Source organism: Chondrus crispus, genomic scaffold, assembly GCF_000350225.1.
Source record: "Chondrus crispus Stackhouse genomic scaffold, scaffold_188, whole genome shotgun sequence".
Lineage (NCBI taxonomy): Eukaryota > Rhodophyta > Florideophyceae > Gigartinales > Gigartinaceae > Chondrus > Chondrus crispus.
This window is the reverse complement of record NW_005179067.1, coordinates 120,445-146,943: the sequence shown is the minus strand read 5'-3', so window position 1 is coordinate 146,943 and position 26,499 is coordinate 120,445. Positions and strand designations below refer to the sequence as shown.

Genomic DNA, 26,499 nt, shown 5'->3' with positions numbered 1-26,499 from the left:
GAACACTCCTACTTTCCTGCCTTCTTCCCACCATTAGATTCCACGTTTTATCCAGAACGGGACATTCGGACTTGAATGAAGCGTTCTGGTTCAAGCAGAATACCGTTCTGCACTCCTCGAATCACCTTAAATATCAGGAGCTATCGTTGTTCTACGCATTCTTCAGGGGCATTCTGCAAACTGCTGTTGAGGAAGAGCTCTACAAAAACAAACCGGGGCATTCACTGCTGAAGCTTTTGAGCTTTACCGGAAAAATAAGAGATGGCTTGGACAAGCGCGGTTGGACTTATGTTCATCTAGATGAGGCCTTGGAAATGCTCATTGTGAGACATTTAGAAAGCCTGAGTACAAACTTCATTGCCCATTTAGAGAACTCCGCATCATGGCTCATGCCAGTGTCGATGTTTCGAGCATTTTCGCGGTATGTAACTGGAGCTTCCAGAGCTTTTGGGCGGAAGAGGTCAAAAGAAGATGGTGGTGAAGCTTCAGGTCCTCTCTCGCACTTCGATAGAAATGCGTGCTAATGGAGAACAGTATGTAGAGTTCTACATATGATGAGGGAATGCAGGTTCCTTTCCGAGTCGCACAGAGTCTCCGAATGGCTTACAAACGTATTGAGCAGTCCACCTGCCAGGATGAACATATGGGAGGATCAGGAACAGATTCTACAAATCAGCGAGAGAGGTCTTTTAAGAAGCAAACTGCATTCATCAGTCACATTCCCAGATGTATTTGGCCCTCTATCGGAGCAAGACAGAGACACGTACTTTTTTGGAAAGAAGTTTAAGAAATGGACTCGAGCACGCAAGGTTATTCGACCTGCGCAGTCCATAGCAAAGTGTGGTGGAACCGTACTTGCTCAATGTGAGGAGAGCGCTGTCAGCACACCAGTGCAACTAATTATGCAGGGGTCGAGCAGAAGGAGCGATAAAGACTTCTCCTTGAAACTGGTTGCAGAGCGAAGGCGTAAAATTGCTAAGATGAAAGATGCTTATTGCATTGAACAGCGAATGGCGTTGAGGGCGACAGACACGGAGTATCTGAATGAAGTCATGGAGAGGTGGGGCTCATTACACAGTAAACGGTACCTTATATCGCCGCACGCTGATTGTTGCGTGGACAGCTGCGGAAACCTTAACAATGGCTCCAAATCAACGTTTCTGAAGTACATCGTGAATGGAAACAGAGATATTGTATATACACTGAATGATGTAGCTAAGAGTATTCGAGTCTCCACGGTTGATGAAGGGAGCAACAGAACCAGACCCAGATTAGTTCCTTCACGGATTATATATGAGTCAGAACTGCGCCAATACTATTCTCTGCAGGTTGACATCATGAACGCTTTGCACTACCGAGGCAACATAGGAGAGAGAGGCACGTCACTGCGATGTGTCATTAATGGAAAGATGAAAACCATTCTGCGACCATGGATTTTTGGCACAAGAGCAACGCATCTGAAGCAACTACACCTGCACATCGATGACCCCGCTATTGTTCTCCTTCAAAAGAGCGCAGAGCAAGCTTGTAGAGATATTAGCAGAGTGAAAGGCACAGGAGACGAGGGTGAAAGTACTTTCGTACAAACAGCTCTGGATTTTGACGACGAGCTGAGAGTCCCTTGGAGTTCTCTTTTGTCGAACAGAGCGCACAACGACGAGCTGGCTTCCTTACATTTGTTCTGTGGTGCAGAGGCAGCGTTTGAAGTGTTGTCTACGACTAGGCATAAATGCAGTATCTATATACACGGGGGAAATTTTGTACAACCCACGTCATTTACAAGTTGCACACCGAAGAGCCTGGTTCCTCACAGATATTCCACGGGCGTGGATGCAATTTATGAAGGGAAGGTAATATTACGGCGCGAGCCAGATGAAAACATGTTCATCGTCCCAAGAAGCAGATGCATTGTGTTTGATTGCTCTGGCAGTGCATACCTTGGCACTCATTCTACACGGGGAGTCAGAGACAAGATTTGTGACTGTCTTTGAAATGTACGTAAGGGAGCCGTTCACCACATACTGCAACCAATTTCGATACTAGAATGACGAGCGAGATGCAATGGCTCGTGGGAGGCCGTTGAAATGTTCTGGTTCTGTCCTTTTGTCGGACGGCACTGATGTTTTCGTAATATTCCTTTGTAACAGGGATCTATTGGGCTTTGGAATCCTTCATGTTTTGAACGGCTCCGTGCATGACCTGGACGAAACTGTAAGCTGCCTGAACTCAGTTGGGGTTCCTGGCAAGAGTACGGCACTGGCTTATTGCCTCGCAGGGTGTGACTTTTACTCCTTCCATGTTCGGACTGAAGCATGACCTGTTCTTAAGAACACTGTGCCGACAATCGCAGCATGCGGGAACTCTGGAGTCGGTCTCGTTTCCAGATTTGATACTATTGGACACGAACGTTTGTCTTCTATATCTATACAAGCATGGGAGGTTTGAGCTTACCACTCAAGAGAGGAGCAGGTATAGAGTGGTAGACACAATGGAAAGGATATCTAGGAAAGAGATGGCTCCGAACGCGCAATTGAGTTTACAAAAAAGCATGTTTATATCTGAGAACCGTGTGGGGTCCATGTCGTGGAGAACGGATGTACGCAACTTCGTCGCAGACAAACTGACATTTGCGAATGAGTTAGTCTGTGATATATCTCATTTAAGGCTGCAATTTAGTAGAGCTAGCTTCATTGTCAACCGATACCGGGGAATTTCTCACAAAACTGATGTAAGTGCGGAAATTAGGAGTGGCTGCAGCACCAATTTTGGATATACACCGGATGGTTCTGTGTTGTTGGAAAGAACAGAAGATGAGTCCTGCATAGAAAGGGAAATCAGAGCTGTCATACTTTCTTGCGGGTGCAAAAACAGTTGCTCTACTAGGAGATGCATTTGCTACAAGGATGGGAAAAAGTGTATCGGCTGTCAATGCAATGAGGTTCTTTGCAGAAACAGAACATCAGGTCACGTCGAAAATAGGGCTGAGGAAATTTGTAATGTGCCTGCAAGCACAACAAGTGCACTTCAAGCGGACATTTGTGAGAATGAGAGTGATTCAAGTGAGCAAGACGGCTCCATCGTCGCCGAATAATGCAGCAGCCAAGACGTAGACATTGAGGACGTGGATGTTCTCCTTTAACAAGCCCAGTCGTAGAAACATTTTACGCATGCCATCGTAGCTTCTACTATGTACTCATTACATACCTATGGATAGGCTTCTCGTAAGAAGTCTAGAAGTGAAGACTTGTCACTTCTCATGTCGAGAATAAATGCTCGACGCAATGCATCGAAGTAAATCGTGGCTTCCTCGCATTTGTGGAGACCGTTTTCGACCCACATTTGAAACAAGTCCTCCACATCCAATGGGGGAGGATTTGCAAGCAGATATTCCCTGTTGCACCAAATATACAGACCTACATTTTGGAGTCCGCAAGGCTTAGGCCGAACGTGATCTCTTGTCAGAAGGATTTTCTCATTCATGAATGGGACTGAACCGGTTGCGGTGCTCACGAGTAATTCTCTCTCTGAAGTGAGAGATTCAAGACGAGGCATGATATTGTACTTGGCTCCCGTTGGTAGAAGAACACAACGACAGGAAGGCGTGTTACGTAGCACACCGACTTCAAAGCGGTCCAAAATCCCCTGCAATAAATTGCATTCAAACGGGGGATTACCAGCACCACCTTGAACAAACCCTTCAAACTCTTCCCATGAGCCCAGTGATCCAAATCTGTTGTCTTCCTCGTCAGCGCTGCAGTAAAATTCCAGCACATTGCTCTCCTTAAAGCAATCTGCGAAAAGTTCGGTATTGACATTGCTTGTGCAGTACCATAAATAGTAGAGACTGACAGGGGCTATCCATCAACTAAAAATAATGCAGTCACAAATCTTCCTAGTCAAAGCCATTGCTGTTTCGCAAAGAAAAGCCTCACAATTTACACCAGGCATTTGCTGTTCTACTTCGTTACGTTCCGGTTTCTGTACATCTTCAGATCTGTCTTCGAAAATACCATTACAGTCCCTCCGCCATCACACTATATATACTTGGACCACAACTTCGTCTGTATTTCTGATTTTCTAAAATTTCCTATGCAGAGACCATGCAAGCCCATGCTCACAATTGGAGCGGTTATCATAACTTTTCCATGGGGATTTGCTTAGGCCTGGTCCTATGCAATACCAAACATGTTCCATGGAACCGTCCATCAAACAGGTATATCTTTTCAAATATGACAGCCATGAAACCAATTCAGATATGTTCAATGCGAGCTCATGCAGGCATTGGTGTGCATGGGTGTTCATGGGCTCCGCATGGCGGATTCAATCCAAGTTTTAGTTTTGCCAAACATGTTCCATAGAACCGTCCATGCAACAGTCTATGTCTGCATGGGGTAGTGATGGCCAAAACAATTCAGATATGTTCAATGCGAGCTCATGCAGGCATTGGTGTGCATGGGTGTTCATGGGCTACGTTCACACAAATGTGGAGTTTACATAAACTGGAAGCAACCATGTGGCTCAAGGGTCAGGACACTCCATTTAGAGTCTTATCTATATTCGCTGTCCGCGTTGCGGGGATAGAGAAACACCATTCATTTTGAACGCTCTTTTCGTCAGCCCTTGGTTCGCGTTAAAGCTGGTGCACACTTGTGCTTATCGAGTATGCTTTGGTGATGCGCTATTATCTGAACAAGACAGAATGAGTGAGGCTATTTTGCTTTCGACTCTGTTGCATATGTGGTATTGCTTGAGAACAGGCCAGCTCGTCACAGCAGGCAGAAGTCGAAGCAGTCTTTCTCATGTAACATGTCCATATACAAATGACTAGAAGAGGGATGACCATGGACAGAATGAAAAGCAATCAATGATTTCTTAATGTGATGAGTTGCCGGAATAATCAAGAATAGTTCCAAGAAGAATAGAAAACTTGAATGTGTCATAAAATGATGAAGCTGATGGGAGCTATCTCAAACTAGCAAGATCTGACAAATAGCCGGAGATCTTGCAAAACGTCGTCGGTTTATGAGAAGTTTTCAAAACAAGACATCTGGTGTTTTCGTGCAACAGCGAGAATACAACAAGTCACACTCACCAAAACTCTTTGATATAGTTCATCAATAACAGAAATCGTCGCGCCTTTGAAGCGCCATCACAACCCTATTTTTTCCACGGCGTTGAAAATATTTTAGTCTTATAGGCTGGTGGTGGAACATCTGAGACGCAAAGTTCTGTTTGGCCTCCACTGCAGCCCCTTTGCATCCAACCACTGAAAAAGCACGGCATGATATGAGGATGTTTGCGACATGACAATCGCAAAGGACTGATACACTGCCGTCAAGTTGGCAACCTTTTCGGTTGCGCCGCTCTTCAGCAAATCAATTTGATCCAGCAGGGGGCTGTCTGGGATGCTAAATTTACGCGAGAAAAAGTTCGGGGAGAGAGCAATGTCGTCCCAAAAGGGCCAAAAACCATTCGGCTCTCGCTTGTCGACGATATATGGATGTTGTATACAGAAAAACATTCAGCCAGCACGAATGCTTGCCTGCAGGAATTTACGACGGTGCTCTGTCTAATAGTTTTTGAGCCTAATGTGTACGTAATCTTGGCTCATGGCCAAGGCGCAGCGTTTGCGCAGATGCTCCGAGAACATACTTGATCTTATCTGCCGATAGGACGTCATGCCTCTTTAATACCGTGAGCGGATGATTCAAAGTAAGGTTGCATACCAACATTGAAGCATTTGGCGATGAGAAACTCTTGTCGAGCAAGCATTCGGTAGGTCGACGATGGCTTGTCAGATACCAGAAAGTCCACTACCCATCGCGTTAACAACAGGACATGTTCGAAAATCAAGAAAGAGACCGCTGGATACCGCTCACCAACGTTACCGATAAAATACGGGAGAGCCAGTTGAAGTGCTGGCGTCGTAATAGTAACGAGAGAAGCCGTGGTCACGATAGATGCAGTGGACAAAAATTTCAGTACGGGCAACCATCCTCCTATGTCCGCTGCATCATCAGCATCCGGTCGCTGGTGTACGGCGAGCATTTTGTATGTGTCCGTGCGGCATTCCGCCATATTGTTGAGAAAGTTAATCAGTGCTGCGAGCGGAAACGAGAGGCCAAACATCACTAGAAAACCATGTTGAATTACAACTTCTCCATAGTCTTCAACCGTCGACCGATACGGAGGCATTCTTAACTCTTCTACGAGATCTTGCGTGTCTGCATCGTCAATCGTAGCGCCTGCCGCGAGCAGTTGTATGCGCTGGGTCGTGTCCATTTCTTCAACTAGCTCGCGATGCTCTATCCTTTTCAGCCACTGAGTGACGCGCAGTTTGATAAATGGCATCCCTACTTCCATGAACTGCTGCACCGTCGCCTTTGTGATGAGCAATGAAGTGAGCAGCGTCCCAAGCTCAACCATGCAGTCCGGAGCTCCAGATGCATCCAAAAGGCAAGGGTCTGATGGCGTGAATGGCTTGACAAACGCGATATAAAACAATGTAATGTAGTCTGTCGCAGTGGTCAGCAAGGTCTGTTCAACTTTCAAAATCGGATTGGATGTGCTTGCAAAGACGCATCAAACTTACTGGACACAAACTGAAAGGCAAATGGCTTGGTAATGATGCTGTTCTCAGACGCCTGAGTCGTACGATGATTCTCTCACTTTGACAGCTTGAGCGTAGCGCGCTTCCAAAGAGGGTGTGCAACTGAAATGATCACCGCCTGTGCCATACCTGGGGCAAACTTGGCAAACGCATGCGAGCCGAAAAGGCCGATAATGGATTTTTTCAAGAAGAGGTTCAGAAACGAGCACGCGCCCACACATGATGCGAAAAACAGGGTGACCAACGAGCTGATGTAAACGCGTCGCTGGACGTCGCGCTTACTGGCATACGGAAAGACCGGCAACGACGAAAAGGTCAAGCCCGTAATCGGGGCGTCCAGCACAAAGTCTGGGTCATTCCCGCCGCCAATCCGAATGACGTCCTCGCCACTCGGCTCGAACGCGGCATGCACGCCCGTCACTCGCAGCAGCTGCCCGCGGATCCTCGATCGCAGCCCCGGCTCTCTGGCGCGTTCGAAATTGTCCGCAGCCGCCCTTTCCGGACCAAGATCCTCCAGGTTGACAAATCCGCCGCGGCAATAAAAACCTTGCCTATCATCGCCTTCGAAATCGGTGCCAATGTCGTTTTCGTTGTCCTCGTAGAACTTGTCCAACCCCCACTTGACGTTGAGCACGGCGTTCCTGCGCTTCCAATAGTCGAGCCAATAGGTCCCCCAGAAGCACAAGCCGAGTTCAATCACACGTTTTAGTTTTAGTTTTGGCCGTGTACTGCCCGAAGAACGTCTCAACGTTCGAATCTTCATGAGATTTGGCAGCGGGACACTGCCAAAAATTAAAATTGTGTAAATCTACAAATTATGTATTAATCTAAACATTATTTAAAATTCAACAAATTATTTATTTATTATCAGTATTCATGCAGAATTGAACTCGCGACCAAAAGAAAGGGTAGCAGGGGAGTGGTACCGAAGCACACCACCCCTGCTGAAACCCCTTCTCCATCGCCCCGCCTTTGCGTGCGCACGACTACCGACCTTTCTGGCGGTGCCAGAAGTAAATTTCCAACCAATTTATATCCGACGATTTCGTGCTACAGTATCTGCCCCGCTGTGCATCGGCCCCCCCTTGATTAGTGAAAATAAAGACAGATTATAATGTTAGAGAAATAAATGAACTTTTCTGTATCGGCCCACCGCCCACCCTTGCAATTCAATAAAATTCCTCCCCTGCGCAATTTTACACGTGGCTGCAGTCGAGGCATTGCCCGCCCCAGCATTTAATATCCGACGCTCCTCTGCCAACAGGGGGCGCTGCAACTCCTGCAGCCCAGCCTCCCCCCTCTTCGTAACCTCCTGTTCCGCTTTCCACCACTTCCGGACGTCAGCTCGCGCTGCAGAAGCGTCTTCACCCGCACGGCGACAGCTGCGCCCACGACTCCGTCGTCCGCGCAGACGTGCCACACGCCCGTGGTGCGCCTGCCCCACACGCGCGCCGCTGCCATCGCGCCGGCAAAGTTGATCGCGGAGAAGAGGCTGGCTCGTGCACAAAGTGCAGGGGGAGCTGATAGGACAGCCGATCTGCACCGCCAGATTGCGCGCTCATCCCTCACGTGGTCATCAAGACGCACGCCGAGTTGGTGGCGCGCAACGCCGTCGACCTCTTGTCTCCGCCGACCCTTCCGCCCTCCATGAGCCCTTCGTACAGCTGCCTCTCGTCCAGCTCGCCCTCTATCCCGTCCCTGCTCGTCGCCGACACGTTCTCTCTCCGCAAGTACCTCCCGATCCAGCGCACGCTCGTACAGCTCCAGGGCGCGGACCTCGTCCATTTCCACTCCTTCCGTGCCGTGGTGTAGCAGCAGACCAAGATTGTCCAATGCATGCACGTCGTCCCTCCTGTCAATCGCAAGCTCGTACAGCTCTGAGGCCCGAACCCCGTTCTTCACGACCCCCCCGAGCCGTCCTGCAGTAGGAGGCCGAGATGCACCATCTCCCATTCGTACAGCGTTAACCGCGTTCGTCTCGACTCCCTCAGTGCCCTTGTGAAGGAAGAGACCGAGATTGACCATCGAAGCGACATCATTACCCTTCTCGATCGCACGCTCAAACTTGTCTATGCCGTGTTTCCCTCGAATCCCTCCACATCATATGCCAGCAGCGTGCCGAAATTGAATATAGAATGGACATGATCTTGTTCCTCAATCGCCCTCCTCTATAGTTTGACAGCCCGCGCTCCATCCTTCCCAACTCCGTCGTTCCCATCCCTCATTACGTTGCCAAGCTTGTATATCGCGTCGACACACAGGTCTACTTCGATCGCACGTTCGTACAACTACACGGCGCAAGCCGCGTTCCTATCGACCCGCTCTGCGCTCTTCTACAACAGCAAGCCGAGAGCGACCATCGCGCTGACGTCATTCTTGTCGATCGCGTTTTCGTACAACTATGCAGCACGGACTGCATTCATGTCGACCCCGTCTGCCCCCTTCTCCAGTGGTGTGCCGAGGCTCACCATCGCGGCGATATGACCGTGATCCCCAATCGCACGTAGGTCCTCAGTTCGATCCCTCTCTCCATCTACTTTTTGATACGTACTTATCTCTCTGCTTAACCGCAGTGTTGGAACACCTCCCGTCGACTTCCCCAATGAAATTGAACTCAAGAACCTCCTGAAGTTGGCTTGACCATTTTCTTCCGACTGCTGTGAAGTTTGATAAGAAGATCTTCTCTGTAGCTCGTGCCACGTTTGATCATCTTAACGTAGTATTTCATTCGTTCACGGAACTGAACGTTTTCATCGTGCTTCTTCTTTGGTCAACGTAGTCAAGTTCTATGGCTGTACGACGATGAGCTGCCAGAAAAGGGTCGAATCGATCATTCTTGGGAGTACGTTGACACTTGTGTGTGCTGAGTAGCTGTGGCAATGGAAGGCGTGTCGGCATTAGGGAACATCGGAGCGTCGAGCATGGTGATATATGAGCAGTGGCGGGCTCGGGTGTGGGAAAGGAAAGAGGTGTCCGACCCCGACTACCTGCCAACCGAAAACGTCAACCTCTTTTTCGATATATGTTACAAACAATTACGACATGCTGGATTTTTTGAAATCATCCGCCTGCACTGTTGCACAATAGTGACTGTAGCCGCTAGCATTCCCACGCACAGAGAGCGACCTTCAACAATACTTTGAGCTTCGGTGGCGATTTTTTTACGATTCGCGATGTGGGCAAGCTGGGCACCATGCTCATCTGCTTCGTCCAGGTCATGCTGTGCGGCTTCGACGTCGTCTAAGGTATGAGAAGACACCGTCACTGCCCCCGTCTGCTGGTCGTGCTTAGAGTGGGGCGCAGCGCAATTTACGTTGAACATGCTAGCGCAAGAAATGCTTGGTTGTTCGGGGGAGGCACAGACAGACGGATCACCGGGAATTCATTGTTGTGTACTATTCGAACTTTTTTTGGGATGGCACTAGTATTTACGTTCTATTACAAGCCTCCAGGTTTGAGTACTACCCCTCGCCGTCGAAACTTATCGGATCAAACTGGGAAGACGTGAGCTCGCTAACGCCCACCAAGCCATCGCACACATCCCCGATCCACTCGCAGACATATTTCTTGAATGCTGAAGGTCTGAGAATGACGCGGTCGCAGTCCTTGCCCTCCTTTATCGAATACGGGCAGACGTACGAAAAGGTTATCTCCCTCGTATCGTTTGCATGCTCAAAAGTCTCCCCGCTGGCATCAGAGATCAGAGTCTTCTCCAGCTCTTCTGGAGCAACCCTATCAACTATTTCGCGCAACGTTTCGTGAATACCCAGCGTTGCTTTCGGTAACAAATGTGAAAGCACGTCAGTGAACATGGCGTGCGAAACTCCACCTTTGCTCAGAACCTTCAGCAACGCAGAGTGTATATCGCTCTCCTCTGCACCATCGTCGGATAATTTTGTCGCAATGCCCAGCGCTGTCCTCGCCAGTGCCACCTGCATTACGCAGCGCGTCGCGATCCAGGCATCGAGGCGGGCGAGCGTCAAAATTGATGCTACGCCAGCCCTGAGGCGGTCTTTTCCCAATCGTAGTCCAGCCCACTCCTTGTAAATATCCCGAGCGGTGTCAAAAACGAACAAGATGTCAACGCCACTCTCTCCAATATTATCGCTCTCTGAATGCCCAGGCGGCACCACTGTACGCCAGTGGTCTAGGCTACCAGAGGTAATACAGTCAATACATGCTCGCATAATTTTGTCGATCCCGCCGCTGTCGTCATCTGCAAACGCAATTCCCATCATTTTCACGTCTTCGCCAGCAGCATTGTTCAGAGCATGAATGATGTAGTCGACTGAGGCACTCTTCAGCTTGTTTTCAACCCGAATACAACTGACGTCCCACACCTTGGCCACCCTGGTCCAAACCGTTCGCTTGAGGCTGGACATATATGATGACGCCTTGTCAGCCACCTCCGCAGAGAGCTTAGATGCCCCTTGGATGCCATTGAAGATGCATGCGCCCGAAATCTCCTCCTTGGATGCTGCTCTCAGAGCACTGATAAGCGATCCGCTTTCGAGAGCCATCTTGTATGCAGTGCGAGCCAGAATGGTAGGAGACAATTGCGGCGGTAGAAGTGCGCCGTTTGTAATGCCTAGCTTCGCCACATCGAGTGGTGGTACCGCCGCTCGAGTGCCGCCTCCCAGCGGTCCGATCCCATCGCCTTCAGCGATCTTCAGAGGCGAGGGAACCCACCGATAGTCTGCAATTCCTGGCGACTGCTCCATCGGAGTAAGATTGCGCATGCAACGACGCGCGATGTCATCAGAGGCATATTTCATCACCACGACAAGGTCGCGTTGAAGCGGGGTGATCGTGTCAAGGAATGCCTCGTCCTTTTGACGCTTCTTCTTGGTCGCAATGACTGCGCGCTCGGCAGCGGCGGCAGCCTGGCGTCCTCCACGAGACGAACCTGCAACCAGGACCTCCAACGCAGCCTTGGCATGCGAGAGCTCCATCACCTGCGCATTCAGCCGAGCAACCTCGATCATTAACGAATTGATCTTCTCACCTTGTAGCTTTTTCACTTCTTGCATTGTCTGCATATAAATGTGTTGCTCATCAGCCCTCGCTCTCTCACGGTTGAGAAGTGATGCGATCTGCCGCTGCAGTACAGCTGCGTCGGCACCCGCGGCCGTGTCGCCAGTCGACGCTCCGGCGACAACAGCGGGGGGCGAAGAACTTCGGTCCGGGGGAAGGACATCTGTAGCGCGACTGAGTTTGGGGACCGTAAAATTCAAGTGTAGTGCCACGTTGGTGGCCAGAGGCCCGATTTCACTGTCTAGTCGCGTCGGGATCGCCGCGCTCAAGTCGAGAGCGCTACCATCTCCCTCCCTGCTCTCGGGCTCATGGCTTGAGATTCCGTGGCTTCCGCGGTTGGATCTTTTCCTTTTACGAGCCACTGAGGGAAGTCCGCAATCAGCCACGGTTCTTGTCTCGGAAGCGAGGCCACGCCGCAATCGCTTGCTTCTCCGGACCGGTGACTCCGGTTCCTCATCCAACCTCCCCCACCGGCGGCCCACAGTCATCAGGCAGGCCGAAACAGTGGTGCGCCGACGGACCTGAGGTTCAGACCTCAGGAGGATCGGCGAAGCTGCGTACGTACTCGTCCTCGCCAGACTACTCCACCGCAGAAAATTGCGCCTGCCTGAGGCACTAACTCAAGCTTTACGCCGGCAGTAAATTTTTGCTGGAGTAAATTGCTCATGACCGTTACAGAATTATGTAGCGATAGTTTAATTGCGAAACATTATAGTCAAATTTACGCTAGTAAAGTTGAACGTTTTATTTGAAGCCCTTCTGTAGTCGACGACCATTGCCGCACGCGACGAGCGCGTCGGCACGTCAGAGGAAGGCGAGAAAAGCCTACAAAGAGCTGCGCGACGGCGCTGGGTGAATGCGATCCAAGTTCGCCCGGTTCACATGCGGGATAGAGACAACAGCTTTTTCAGCCTTCCAATTTTTCCTGCGAGTCTATCGGGTGGCGTCCAGGCGCGACGTGTGGGTCGAGAAAGACGGGAGAAATACATGCGGCGCTGATCTAGAGGAATTGAGGGCGTGTGTATACTGGTAGCATTTCGCATCTGGCACGAGTGATAGTACTGTACCAAGCAACAGTAGGATGAGTGTGGAGCGGGGGGGTTTCGGGGTTTGTCGCTACGATTGGGGAGACCAGACATGGTGCGTTTCAGGAAGGGGAGAGAGAGAAGGGGTGCGTGGGGGCCATGGTTTGCTGGCGCTGAGTAAGACCAAAGAAGGAGGGAGGCGATGCGGGCATCGGGAATGGTTTGTTGAGGCTTCTGTGGATGTGCCGCGGAGCGATGTTGACCGAGCTTCTACAAGTGGTACATTTGTTGTTGCGTAGAACGTCACAGAGAGAAGGGCAATGCTATCGGGAATGGGATTGTGTGTGCAGCTTGAGGACAGTTGGGCAAATGTTTATGGCAGCTCACGTGTACGCAGGTGCATGTGTGTATGATTTTTGCAACTGCCAGGCATTTTGCTTTCTGAAGAATCGTGCATCCTGATTACATCAGCTCTCTTGAGCGGGGAGGCATGAAAACACTTTATCACGATCGACATCGTGGGACGCTCTTTGTCTCGATTGACTCAGTCAGTGTCTTTTCAAGATTTTGACGAGCGGTCCGTATTCTCAGAGTTGTCCCAGCGGTTCCGATTGCGGTGCTAAGGCTGCGATTAAGTAGAAGGAGCATTACGGGTCGTGAGGTCTGTGATCATGCTGGTCTGCAGTGGAGTACCTCATCTTACGCATTGGCTGCTTAAATCGGTTGATGTAGAATCGATGCGTCTCCCATCCACTGCGGATGAGGGATGGTTGCGACCTCGTGCCTCTCAACTCATCATCGCAACGAACGACGTGAAGCAAGCCGCGGATTGAGCCGACATATTGCACATCAATGTAAGCGAGATCTGTCATTTCCGTAGACGTTTCAGCTTCGCACGCAGGTGCTCCTGGAGAAACAGTTTCATCTTCTCCCCTCACAGCCCAACGAAGTTTCACGCAGTTCAAGGCGCGGTCAACGGCATCGATTTCGTCCCCGTGAACACGATCGTAGTACCGAATGAAACAAATCTCGATGTCATCTCTCTTCACAGATGCCTCAGCCAGGAGGTGACCCCGTCGCGGGATTTTGATAGCGATAAAAGCCATTACTTTCGCAATGTAGACCTTTCGAGGCACAATTCCGCCTGTGCCTCCCGGCGGATCGTCGCCACTCTCCTCAATCATGACATTATCCTGTCTCGCTACTTTGCTGCTGTAGTAGCTGTGTGACGAGACGGCACGCTGCATCTCTCTGTCTCCATTGTCCATAGTTAAAATCTCAAAGTCGCCAGCGCCGCTCTCAGGCGCCTCACAGCCCTTTAACGTTGGGCACGGGAGGCCAGCAACAGATGCAGTAGCGGGTCTTCGCACAACAGAGTCAGCAGTGGCCTGTGCTGCTCTTGGATTGAATCAACATACCACTGCAAACGTCCGGGACCTCCGACATCTTCGCAAAGTTCTTGCACCGCAATGTTGGGTCCTAGCTCGCCTGAGTGCTGGAAAAGGCTGCCGCATGAACCTGCATGTGCATGAATCTGTGCCCACATCATTATGTCGCCCCCACCAGACAAGCCTGCAGCGTCCTCACGCACCATCTCCTGTTTGATCTTTGTGAGTGATTCCGTCCTTCTGCGCTTACCCATTAGCTTGGCGATGACTTCCTCCCTGAGCGGAAGCATCCGGGTGCTCATCGACCTGGCACTGGTTTCTTGAGCTCCTTGAGCAAGCACCAAGCGCCGCATTGCCTCTTCCTGCCTGGTGTCTTTGCGTTTCGAAGTCTTGTCATATGCTGTCTTAAACAGTTTGTGGCTTGCCTCGTACGAGTCCGCGCTGTAGTTTGATAAGCTTCCACACATCTTGATGTCTGAGACAAGGTGTCGAAGAGCATGGAATTTCGGAAATGCCATACCACTTGCCTGGTACTTGCCAAACACCTCGATTGCTTTGTCCTGGAAATTTGAGATCTGGTCGGCGAGCGCGTCGAGCTCAACTGCGGTGAAGCCAGGCTCCGAGAAGCAAGAGATAGCTGTAGCCACCAGTTCTTGATAAAGAACGCAAACAGTCGTCAAAGGAGACTTATTAATAGTGCCACAAAGCCTGTCCAACAGAGCAAAGACGAATGGCATGACTTGATCAATGCCGGCGAGGTCTTTGGCCTCAAGCATGGCAACTATCCCTGTTGATGTGAAGAACCCAGAGAGCTCATCGTTTGTCCCGGACTTCGTGAAATCAAACTTAAGCCCCACGCAGGGCGATTCTGCCTGAATACGCTTTAGAAACGCGTTACATCTTTTCAATACGTCGACTCTAGCCGACTTGAGCTTTCTTGGACCTCCTTTGGAATTCAGCAGCTCTGTCGTGCTTAGCAATGGATCTTTCAACATTTCGCTCGCACAGACCTTAAGAGTCCGCGATAAACCCAGGAAAAAATTATGCAATGTTTCAAAACGCAGCAGTCTCGGCAGTGCCAGTTCTTCGGTTAGATCCATGAACGGCCACTTCAAAAGGGCAGAGCGAACCGTCGTCACGCCTACCAGTCTCATGTTTTCTTGTAGAGACTTCTTTCTCGCCGTATCACAAGCCTGCTCAGCGACTTCGAACTTATTCAATCGCTGCACAGTGTCCAAGATATTACGTGGAATGCAAGGCTCTTCCGAGGCAAGATCGAGCTTCGCAGTGTACCCCCGAGGGCAGTGCCCGTGCACCGTGCCCCCCACGTCCGATGCTTCGGGCATATCCGCAACATATGAGGCTAGAACAGGGTGGCATTTTCGGACATTTCCCTCTCCATCTGCTACGACCATTCCAGTGCGCGATACATCCCAAAGCGGAAGCAAGGCCTCCTTGATTGATGCCTGAAATACACGGCTCTTCGATAATCGCCGCTCTTGGACTGAAACTCTTTCTGGCATTACAAAAGTATGTTCCTCTTCCTCGCCGCACCAATATTCCTCGTCATCGCCGGTAGAGTTGGCAACATTAATTGCAGCCCGCACGAATTCAACTGGAAAGTACGCAACGATAGTGTCGCCGTTGGAGATGAGCTCCTGTCGGATCGTCTGAGTCATGTTCAGAGAGCAGATATGGAAAGGCAGGAAGGAGTGAGATCCGACTTTCAAAGTCTGGCACGATTTGTCTGAGTAAGCTTGAATCGCTCCGACGAAGCTGTAATTATCAATCCAGAATCCACCGCCATCGCCACTGATGATGAAGTCCTTTATCAGAGGAACCACTTTTTCTATAAGAGCGCAGCCCATCGTGTGATTGTAAACTCTTACATTGGCGCGGTTTGTTTCTATGAATGGATCGAAGAAGAGCTGGTGTGACTGAGCTTTTGCAAATTGGCGCTTGAGAGAATCGACTGGCGAGCGGAACCAGCCAACTCCATACACGTTGCAGTTCTTGGGGTCGTAGATGGTCTGCTGCTTGAAGTTCAGATCCGCGAGCCAGCATTTAGCGTCCTCTTCTGCTTTCTGGCGCATTTCCTGAATTGATTCGAAGCCGATCCTGGGTAAGCTTGCATCAAATGACTGATGTTGGAGGAGATTGATGATTGTGTTCGCCTGTCGATCACCACCTTTGTCGCCGATCTCCAGCACCACATTTCGCAGTGCGTGAAACACCTCTTCCTTCGTCGCATCCTCAGCTCGCGACTCCTCTACACCTGACGTATCAGCTGCGGTTGCCTCTTCCGGTTGTTCATCCTGCCCTGTTGCATCCAGTGCGAAATGGGGCGAAAACGTTTTGCTAAGGCCGGCGGCTGGCAGGATAACATTCGAATCTTGCGCTGCCAGTCGGATCCTATCCTCGTACCGCTCTTGCAAGGCACGACCGGTGAGTTGGAAGCTCCCACGCAAACGACGAGACTTCACGGGTGGCGGTGAGTCAGAAGCGTCAGCCTCTTGTGCCTCAGCTTCATCTACTGCTGCCTGCTTGCATTTTTTCTTGTGGGCTCCTAGGTAGGCCTGCCTTGGGAAACTTTCTCTGCAGTACGGGCAACAAACAGAAACGTGGTGCATGGCGTTGGCACAAGTTTCGTGAAGAAGCTGGCCCTGCTGTTGATGCTCTTCCACATGGGCTTGCCGGTGAGTGGCACAAAAACTGAGCAAGAGCATCATGATCTGCTTGAGGTCCAAAACGTGGGAGGGGTGCCTTTTGATTGGCCCAGTAATCTGCCGAAAATGATTTCATTCAAGGGTATTATTGAAATCGCCCGGCGGCTGGTCGCCATCCCACGCGAGCTTTGCGTTGCACGGCCATCCCACGCGAGCTTTGCGTTGCACGGCCGACAGCGCTAGTGCCAGCGCGATCGGTTTACGCTTTTGGCTTGTGGGGATGACGCATGGGCCCCTGAAGCGACTTCGCCAAGCATACAGAGACGAACAGGTACTCGGACGTCAGTGTTCGTACGATACGAACAAACCGTCCGTGAGGCACTACCAAGCCCAATAAGGCTGCATTGGATGCAGTCTCTTTCGCGCCTCTACGCTACACGCTCAGCTGTGTAATAGACGGCCGTGTACGTGGCGTAGAGGCGCACAACAAAACATATCAAGTTAGTGTGTATCAGGCTGTGCAATCCTGCGACGCTCCGTCGACTGGCCACTGCAAGTGGAATCAGCTATCCAGCGCCCCCGGACGTTGAGGCATTTGATTATGCTATGGACTTGGAGTTAGGATATCTACACATGGTTCGAGCTGCTACAATCTAGATGACTCGAAGCGGACTCTCCCGTACTCTCGCAGCATTCATTTCAAAATTGCTTTAGCGATCAAGTGCTTTCATTATGCTGAATACATATGTTTCCTTGCTAACGATCAATGCTAAAGTGTGAGACTCTCGAAATTTGGTGTTTCGTTCTCAGAATGCATAGCCAGTTGTTACAACTCACGGTACGTACAAATCGATCTTTCCACTACGAGGGAGTCTTTGTTCAACTTACGGCGTCGGCCCAGGTCCTTGCTGACAGACTTCCAGTGTGTGAAAACAATCTCATTTAGTCATGCACTGCTTGCAACCGTCACGGTGAGGAAGACACGATTGTGTGTCTGCTGGACTGCATACTGGATGAAAGGTAAGTGAGGTCTCCATCTGGCGGACTCTTTGCACGTCTCACAAGTGTACTCTACTCTTTACTGACTCTTTTAGTACGCCTATCGACAACCACAAGGAAGTTTTATGTTCGTCGAAATTTTCGCGATTTGACGTTTGCTTTGCATTTCGCGTAGCCCCCTGCTGCTACAACTGTGCACAGTTGTCGGCCACGAAGACACTCCATGGAGTGTCTTCGTGGCCGACGCAGGGAGTCATGGAAGGCACGAACAAAGTTTCTCCGACTCAATAGTTCAATTCGACTTGACCTGACGCAACAAAGGCTTTGCTGGTGCGCCACTAGCATGTCAGCATTGGAACGATCTTGGGACGTGCCGTGCACCATTATAGTGCATGATGCCGCCCACAGCTGTCCGGCCCCGCTCCGGCCGGCCACCCTTAGCGCTTTGCGAGAGACCGCGAACGGCGCTCCATAGCCAGAAGCACACGACACCGCCTGCCAAAAAAGTGTATTAGCGGAGCGGGCCGCGGGCTCCACTCGCGACCGCCACCATCCCCAGCAGCTGCAAGAGCGAAAAGATTTGCCTCGACGTTCGGGTCTTGTATTGTAATGTTGTAAACTATGCAAGTATCCTCCTTTAGTTTATGCTCGTAGCATAAACTAAAGGAGGAAACCTGTACGGCTAGAGCGAAAGAAAACCGCCCAGTAGACCCATGCAAGCCTATGCAAAGGTCAATGCAAGCCCATGCAAATAGCCAAATCAAGTACATGCAGAAACCCCATGCAAGGCCATGTATATGGCCAATGCAAGCCTATGCAGATGGCCAACGCAAACCCGTGCAAAAATCCCTTCCAAGCCCATGCACATTCCCAATGCGATCCCATGCAAAATCCCATGCAAGCCCATACAGGTGTCCAATGCAAGCCCATGGAAAATCCCATGCAAGCCCATGCATATTCCCAATGCAATCCCATGCACATGGCCAATGCAAACCCATGGAAGCCCATGCAAATTACCAATGGCCCATGAACCAGGCCATGCACGTCCACGCAATCATGGCGCTTTTCTCCGCATAGGAAACACTTGGGAAATTTCTGCTCGTGCAAGTATGGGTAAATCGCCATGCATGCATTGGTTTTGCATGGGCTTCGTATGGGAAAGTTCAGACTATCAGAAATACAGACGTTGTGTGTCAGAGCCTTGGAGATGAGAAACGTACGGTTTCTACCACACCCAGGTGTCTTGAGTTGCACTTTGAGGTAGTGCTGTTCTGTTTTAGCACCCCTAAGTTGTTGTGAAATCACTTCAACGCAACATTTGACGGCGAGTTGTTCTGAGGTTGTGCACACCTCTGTGATCATTGCGCAAAACGACATTTTTTGTGCTATTAAAGGGCACCGACGCAGTGAGCACCACAGTAAACGTGATATCAGAAGAGTTTTGTTAGGCCTGTAAAAGGTTTGGAAAGGCCTTGACGAGAAATGGGATCTGTGCAGGCCGTGCCGTTGCTCTCGCTGGAAGTGCTGCAGTTTGAACGTTCGGAGTGAGCACAGCGGGCGTCGTGAACGGCATGCGTGCAAGACGCTCGATACAGTAAAAGCTTCGGTATAGGAAGCGCTCCAGGTATTTGAAGAAGAACATCTCCGTAAAGAAGGCGACTAGACAGAGCACACTTCCAGCATATCGTTTTCGGGAGAGTGAGATCAGGAGGTGACAACGACTCTTTTTGCATCCTTGCAGGTTCGACTGGCGCAACAACGGACACATGCCCTAAAAACGATTATTTCTATGAAGATATTCAACTGCCATTTCTGGCACAGAAACGGCGATTTGCGGAACAATAAATGAGAAATTGCAGGCGGTCACTGACTGTGGTGGCAAAAACTATAGAACGGCGATGGCACGAAATTTCGTATGATCCCGCCACTTGTGCAACGGGTACTACGGTTCGTACGTGGCTACGAAACTCTGTACGAAATTTGATTTTGCGTAAACCCTCTATTGGTACTGTACAACCTTTTGCGAAGCAATGGTAGCGGTAGCGGCATTGCGAAGTCGGTATGAGGGTGCGCTGTAGGTGAGAGCGCAAGCAGCACGACGACTTGTGGTTGCGAGTGAGAGGGGTGGAGGATGTGGTTGGCAACAGGGAGGTGTTATCATGGCAGTCAACAGAAAATTGATTGTCGACAGAGGCTTCGTCACGGGCGGATTCGTATCCACTGACTCGTCATCGCGGGCCACCGTCGGACATCAGAAAAATCGGCGCTGCAAATATTCGACTCTGGCAAAAATAATTCACCTCTTTAACCAACGCTGTCCCATATTCTTTTCTCGATCATCATCACGGCCACTTCCACACACCCTTCCCCTTCCCCGCTCCGTGCCCGCCAACCGCAACCTCCGTCCCTCATTTACTCGACCAACAGCGCCTGCACCGCCTGCTGAGAGGCGCTGCGCGCGTCCACGGCCAGGCTGCTGGAGGCACTTGTTAGCACATGACGCGGCGCACCAACAGATATCTTCGTAGCGCCGTCCGTGGCGCGCCGCAATGAAGTCACGAGCCGCCGCCATCGCCCTCGCCGTGTCTGTCCTCTGCAGCTGTGATGTTTCCTCAGCGCCTCTGCCGATAACCTACTCAGGGCTGACGGGCAGCACACAAGCTTCCCGGTTGGCGATTGCTGCGAGGGCTGTCCAAGGCGACGAGAAAGTTGGCAAGAAGAGGGTCGAAGATAGAAAAGGAGGGGCTGATGCGAACTCGGAAATCGGGAAAATTGTAGAAAACTCAGATGAACAGGAAGATAGCAGGGCCAATACCCAACCCAAAACTTCAAACGCAACTGCCACGCAGGGCGACGATGTCCTTGCCGAGGCCGATGATAGAGGAACTAAGCGAGTTTCGAATTCGTCTCAAAGTACTGAGAAGGTAATGTCGAAAGAATTGGAAGCCGTCAGTGGTAGCGACAACGAAACGGAAAACGGCGATGACGGCGAGTTTCCAGACGACGAGGAAGGTGAGGCCGACGATCGCCCATCTCGCAGGCTGACGACCAGCGAACTGATTGCCGAAGCGCGGGCGCACAGCCGTCGCCTCATGAAAGGAGGTTTTGTTCAATTTATCGAATGGTTGTTTGTTGTGATTCTCGTTGCTCCGGGGACATTTCCCGTGTTTGGATGCGTAATACTGAGCTGCGCCAATTTTTGGAGAAGGAGGCTTGGTCTATCGAGCCCAAGCCCGCCGGCCCCAAATTCTGAGGCATTGCCTCGCGCCGTCGTCGGCAATGCGCAATCGGCGTATCAAAGAGTCCCACATGGAGACCATGGGGCACTTGTCGCAAGGGCTCGAGGCAAGGGCGGCTCAGATGAACGGGAGGCGGAAACCCCGTAAGGGCCTTCTCGTCTCCATTCTTTTTTTTGTTTTTTGCCCAGTAAAGAGCACCACCAAGTAGGCGGCTTTCAGAAGCGAGACAACATTGGAAAGTATCTTTGTGCACTGAAGCTCCTGTTCTAGTGTGCAGATTTCATCCAGTATTATCCAGCTTTTTTATTCTGTGGCGCCTCTGTGGGACATTGCCGATATATACAAAGCTCGATTTGTTTACATATGGACGTTTACACGGCCCGATAAGCGAATGTGGACTCTTCAAGGGACTGCACAATCGCAAGCACAAGGATAACGAGGAATGCCCCAATAAGCAGTGCCCCAAGAATGTTAACGAGTGCTCCAAGAGCCGATTGCTTTCTAGCTCCGTCTCGCGATAGCTCTCCTGCTAGCAGATAGTCACCAACATTGTTTGACGCATTGCCCATATCTCCCAGATATGCAATTCTGTTTTCAGCAACGAGCGGAGACGAAACAGGAGGTCCGAACTCGCTTGACAAGTTTGTAAACGCTCGCCTAAAGGACGCAAGACTTGTCTTGAGCTTTTTGGCAGACTCGGGCTGTTCGGCACTGGTCACGATCCTATTTGCTACAGACGCAACTGGTATCGCCCCGGGTTCTTGCAAGACATTTCTCGCCGTTGACAGAGTTGATGAAGTCATAGTCGCTCCGTTGACTGGCAGAGTCTGCGGCGACGAAGAGGGGGCATTGGTCTCCGAATTGTCCTCTCTTGCGCCGCTATCATCCTCGAAGCTTCTAGGCGGCGCAGTTCGTGTTGACGTGGATGTCTCCTCCACCGTGCCAGGGACTCGGGAGGACGTCTGCTCGCTGCCATTCTCTGATCCCTGTTCGGAGAAAAGGGTGCGCAACCTGGAGACGGCAGACCTGGATTGGGAGGAGGACTGTTCCGAGAATGGCGACAGCAATTCGGAGGATCGGGGTGTGCTGGGTATCATCACTGATGTTATGTCCGCAAACTCCTGCATTGCCTCTTGCAACTGCTCTTCATCGACCTGACTAGACGTCGTGCTAGACTCTTCACCTTCATTAGGTACAACAGCGACGTTGTAAAGTACAGCACTGGGCCCGAGGGCCCCCACAATACAATCATAGACAACTTTCGGGATTGGGTTGCGCAGAATATCCAAGCGTTCAAACCCTGGAAGGGCGACTAGTTCCCTGGTAAGACGCAGGATCGGGATTCCAGGGATCTTGGTCTTCGCGAGCAGGAGCGTCTTGAGAGCGATTTTCTTGCCCGCTCTGTGCGCGTCCGCCAACGCATCTGTCAAGCTCTGAGCCGTGGCGGGCCCCAGCTCATTGTGGCTGAGGTCGAGATAAGTCAAAGTGTGGGAATAGGCGAACAATAGCGACTCCAAGACGGGGGCGACGGCCGGGGATAATTCGTTATCAGCGAGGGCCAGATGGGTAAGCGGGGGCTTGTGTTCGGCGTCAACAAAGGGTTTGAGCAGTGCTTTGAGTGCGGCATCTTTCATGTCGAGGTCTTTCAGGATGAGTCGTTGGAGATGCGGCAGGGCGACAAGCGAGTTGGCCAGGGCGGTGGCGGCGGCGGAATCGAGAAGGTTATCGGAAAGATCAAGTTCGCGCAAACAGGTCTTGCTTTCCAGGGCAAAGGCAACGCGGGCAAGGGCGTTGGCGCCGGCGTTGACCGAGGAGAGACGGAGACATTGGATGTTGGGGGACTTTCCGACAATCTCGGCAAAGTAGATGGTGCCCGCCGAGTCGAGAGAGTTTGCGTGGATTTGAAGCGAGCGGAGACGGGTGGCGGGGCGGACGCCCAAATAGCTCTGGATGAGACGGGCCGATTCTGCTGCAAGGCCCGCGTGTTCTAGGCGGAGCTCCTGGAGGTCTTGTTGCTTCTCCAGCATCGCGCCGCATTGAGAGATGCCAAGGCTGCCGAGGGCGTTGTGGGAAAGGTTGACGGAGCGGAGCCCCTTCCACTGGCCGATTGCGTGGGAGAGGGAATGCAGACTGCGGAGGGCCTCCTCTTCGGAGAGAGACCCGATGCAATCGGAAAAGTCAACGTTGCGGACGCATTTTTTCTCAGCGAGATGCATCAAAGCTTCGCCGATGACAACGGCAGCACCGTCTCTAACTGCACAGCCGCCCAGCGAAATGGTGGTGTAGGGTTTGTTGTAGAGTGTGGCGACGACCTGCTGCGCTTGCTGGCGGGTGAGGGGCTGGCGGCGGTCAGGGCGGTACCGGAAGGTGAGGGGGTCTGCAGTAGGGGGGGAAGCGGCGGTGGAGGAAGAGGACATGGCGGACGTGGTAGAGGGGACGGAGAAGATTGAAGACATGGCGGGGGATCAACGCAGTGGTTTGGGGGGGCAGGAGAATGGGGGCGAACAAAAAGTGATTCAAAAAGGGAGGGCGGGAGGGGAGTGGACTGCTTTCCCGCTTCAAAATACAGTACAGGGAACACCACACGGTCTTGTGGTCTACATCAGCAATCCTTCCTTGCGGCCCCCGCCATCCTCCCCACGGAATAAAAGTACACCCCGCCTCTCTTCCCCTTCGCCTTCCGACCCGGTATCGCAAACGAATTACAACAGACTAAACACCCCTCATGACAGCCCTCCACCAACCCCCCCACCCTCTCCATAATCCCCGGCACGCCAAACACGGCCACGACATCCTCGTCGCCAACCTCGCACGTCCACATGTCCTGCCATGCGAACTCGACCCTCGCACGCACGTCGTCCGGTAGCCGCCACGCGCTCGCGCGCGCACGTAGCACCAGCCACAGGTTGAGCTCGACGCCGCGCGCGCGGAAGCCCGCCCGCGCCGCGTCCAGTACCAGCTCGCCAGAGCCGGAGCCAAGGTCGGTGAAGCGCGGGGGCGCGTGCGACGGGTGCGCGCCGCGCCGCTCGTGCAGCGCCGCACGGATGGCCGCACGCGCAGCGGGCGACGACGCGACGTACGGCGCACCTGTATACCGACGCAGGAAGGGCGTCGTCAGAACTGTCAGGCTGGCGAGGAGCGTGCACACAGTCGCGAGACCTACTGAGGCGATCGAGGGGGGGGACGCCTGTTCCGGGGTTGGCGATGTAGTCGCGGGCATGTTTGCCCTGACGTCAAAAGCGTGCCGCTTCAGGGAGTCCCGGTGGTTCAAGGGAAGATGTAGCTACACGGAGGCCCCGCTAAAATCATTGTACTGTTCAGTACAGTTGTACTCAGAACATTTCGTCTACGAGGCCACAGTGTCCTCTGATCATCCGTGAGGACGACCTAAGTCCTTTCCTATCGGGAGCTGCGCAAGATGCTTCCCCTTCTCGTCGCCGCAATCTTGTGTTTGTCATCCCATGCCGTGAGTACCGAAATCACGGGCACCGTGCGCGAGTCGGCGCGCGAGAGTACTGCCCTCTCCGTGGTCGTGCACGCATCGGGCGGTGCAATCGTCGATTCCTCGGCCGTCGCTCAGGACGGCTCTCTCCTCTTCTCGCGTCTCTCCAAGCAAACTGACGGCGTTTTCGTGCTCGAGGTTTACGGCGCGGACACCTATGAATATACGCAACTGCTCGTGCTATTGAAAAACGGCGCTGTGGCGTCGGCCATGCCGCGCAAGGATCCGCTGTTGCTTCCGCCACGCGAGGACGCAATCTGGCCAGAACAGACGGAGATTGTGATGACGCCGCGGAAGAAGACTAATTATGCAAAGAAGCCCGCCCCGTGGCAACTGCGCGACTTGTGGCGATTAAAGTACCGCCTGTTGCAACTCCTGGCCGTTATCTTCGTTGTTTGGTTTCCCCAAGTCATCAGGGATTTGCCACAGGAATTGCGCGAAGAAGTTCTAGGGGAGAAGGATGAAGACATTGGTGACCCCAACGCCTTGGTCAAGGCCCTGCTTGGCCGAGACGGATCCGGTGCGAGCGTGCAGCCGCAGCAACAAACTTAATAACACAAAGGCAAGGTCAAAACTCACTTTATACAAACGTCTATTCCTCCAGCACAGGATCTGAATCATGTCAGTCTTGTAAATATGTATTGCTCTCTCTCCGAAGAGAAGCATGGCAGAAATTTGATATCAGCAATCCGATCGATCCCTTCCTCTAACTCTGGCGGCGAAGCCCTCTTTAAGAACATATGATACGCCACCACTGGGATGTGCTGCACTCCCCCCTTGCTCTCCCTTTCTCTTACAATATTGAGATGCTGCGCCAAGTCCTTTGGCGTTTTCATACAGAGCGCCAAAATCCTCAGCCCCTGATTGCAACCTTTACCGATTTCGATGTACCTCCCTCGTGCCTTCTTATTTGGGTTGGTGTTGTCGATCACCACGCTATACCCGCTCGCCAGTGCTTCCCGCGTAGCTCGCGCACAACGCGCAAAAGTCTGCATCGTGTCCTGGTTGATCCAGATATACCCGCGGGAGAGAAGATGACGCCGAACAAACGATGTCTTGCCAGACGCAGGCATGCCGTGCATGAGCACCATGGTCTGTGCGGCAGGACGCTCGTCGGGCGCGGCTCCGCCCATGATGAGGTCCTTGGCGACGTCTGGTGGTGTAAGCGACTTGGTAAGCAAGGCTTCAACGTCCGTAGTGCCATCCAATAGCGTGACATCGGACGCTGTTTGCACGATGGTGCGCGGATCAAAACCTTTCAAGTTGGAAGCGGACACGGCTTCGCTCTTCTTGTTCGCAAAGTACTCTTCCGGTGTGCGAAAAGGAAGCCCGATGTTGATGCTGAAGCGTAAATCGCTATCCGAAAAGTCTTTGTCGCCACCCGGGCGAGCCGGTCTTCCCGCGGCGTCACCAACGTAAAACGAATTGGTGGGATCGATCAACTGAAGGCCGCCAATGGATTGGGCAAACTCCTCCCACATTCCCGTGCCAGGCTTGCGATAGTTATCCTTTCCGGTGGCCACAAACGCGCCCATGTCGGCACGGACGTCAGCCATGATGGCGGCAATTCGTGTCTTGACAAACAAATCGGTGATGCGACCGTTACCCACACCTGCTTGATTGGTAAAAAGGACGAGCAAATAGCCTTCATCGGAGAGCGCATTGAGCTTGTTCGCAACGCCCTGGAACACAAACTTCCAGTCGTGCGGGGTCTTGGGAAACTTTGCGCGGGTCTTGGTGGTGATGAGGGTGCTGTCCAAATCGAAAGCGGCGACTTTTATGGGCGCGTCTTCGCCATACTTGGCGCGTATGGCGTCGGGCTTCCACGCGTGAGGGATGAAAGTGATGAGGCCCTTGCGATGATCCCAGGCGCCGCGGTCGTTGTCGTCTGGAGCGACACTGATCTTCCGCAGCTTGGGCTGTCCCTGCGGGGAGAGACCCAACGTCGACTGACGGATGCGCTTGCGGGTACGGGGACTCTCTTTGAAAGACATGGCGGTAGAGATATGTGTGGGACGCGGCTAGGCGGGACTGCA

The 26,499-nt window shown here is 52.0% G+C and overlaps 6 protein-coding genes; 3 read left to right on the top strand and 3 right to left on the bottom strand.

Annotated features, from left to right (window-relative positions):
- Positions 1 to 6,361: 6,361 nt before the first annotated feature.
- On the top strand, positions 6,362 to 6,499 carry CHC_T00003390001 (hypothetical protein). The gene has a single exon (XM_005714825.1). It carries the CDS (start codon positions 6,362 to 6,364, stop codon positions 6,497 to 6,499), a length of 138 nt encoding a protein of 45 aa, XP_005714882.1.
- Positions 6,500 to 10,071: 3,572 nt separating this feature from the next.
- Positions 10,072 to 12,132, bottom strand: CHC_T00003389001 (hypothetical protein). Its single transcript, XM_005714824.1, has one exon. The coding sequence runs from the start codon at positions 12,130 to 12,132 to the stop codon at positions 10,072 to 10,074; it is 2,061 nt and encodes a 686-aa protein (XP_005714881.1).
- Positions 12,133 to 19,881: 7,749 nt separating this feature from the next.
- On the top strand, positions 19,882 to 20,250 carry CHC_T00003388001 (hypothetical protein). The gene has a single exon (XM_005714823.1). The coding sequence runs from the start codon at positions 19,882 to 19,884 to the stop codon at positions 20,248 to 20,250; it is 369 nt and encodes a 122-aa protein (XP_005714880.1).
- A 21-nt stretch (positions 20,251 to 20,271) lies between these two features.
- On the top strand, positions 20,272 to 21,108 carry CHC_T00003387001 (hypothetical protein). The gene has a single exon (XM_005714822.1). It carries the CDS (start codon positions 20,272 to 20,274, stop codon positions 21,106 to 21,108), a length of 837 nt encoding a protein of 278 aa, XP_005714879.1.
- Positions 21,109 to 21,247: 139 nt separating this feature from the next.
- CHC_T00003386001 (hypothetical protein) lies at positions 21,248 to 23,378 on the bottom strand. XM_005714821.1 is given in 2 exon segments: positions 21,248 to 21,332; positions 21,333 to 23,378. 1 exon segment carries the CDS (start codon positions 23,376 to 23,378, stop codon positions 21,333 to 21,335), a length of 2,046 nt encoding a protein of 681 aa, XP_005714878.1. The 3' UTR covers positions 21,248 to 21,332.
- Positions 23,379 to 25,080: 1,702 nt separating this feature from the next.
- On the bottom strand, positions 25,081 to 26,457 carry CHC_T00003385001 (hypothetical protein). The gene has a single exon (XM_005714820.1). The coding sequence runs from the start codon at positions 26,455 to 26,457 to the stop codon at positions 25,081 to 25,083; it is 1,377 nt and encodes a 458-aa protein (XP_005714877.1).
- Positions 26,458 to 26,499: the final 42 nt, after the last annotated feature.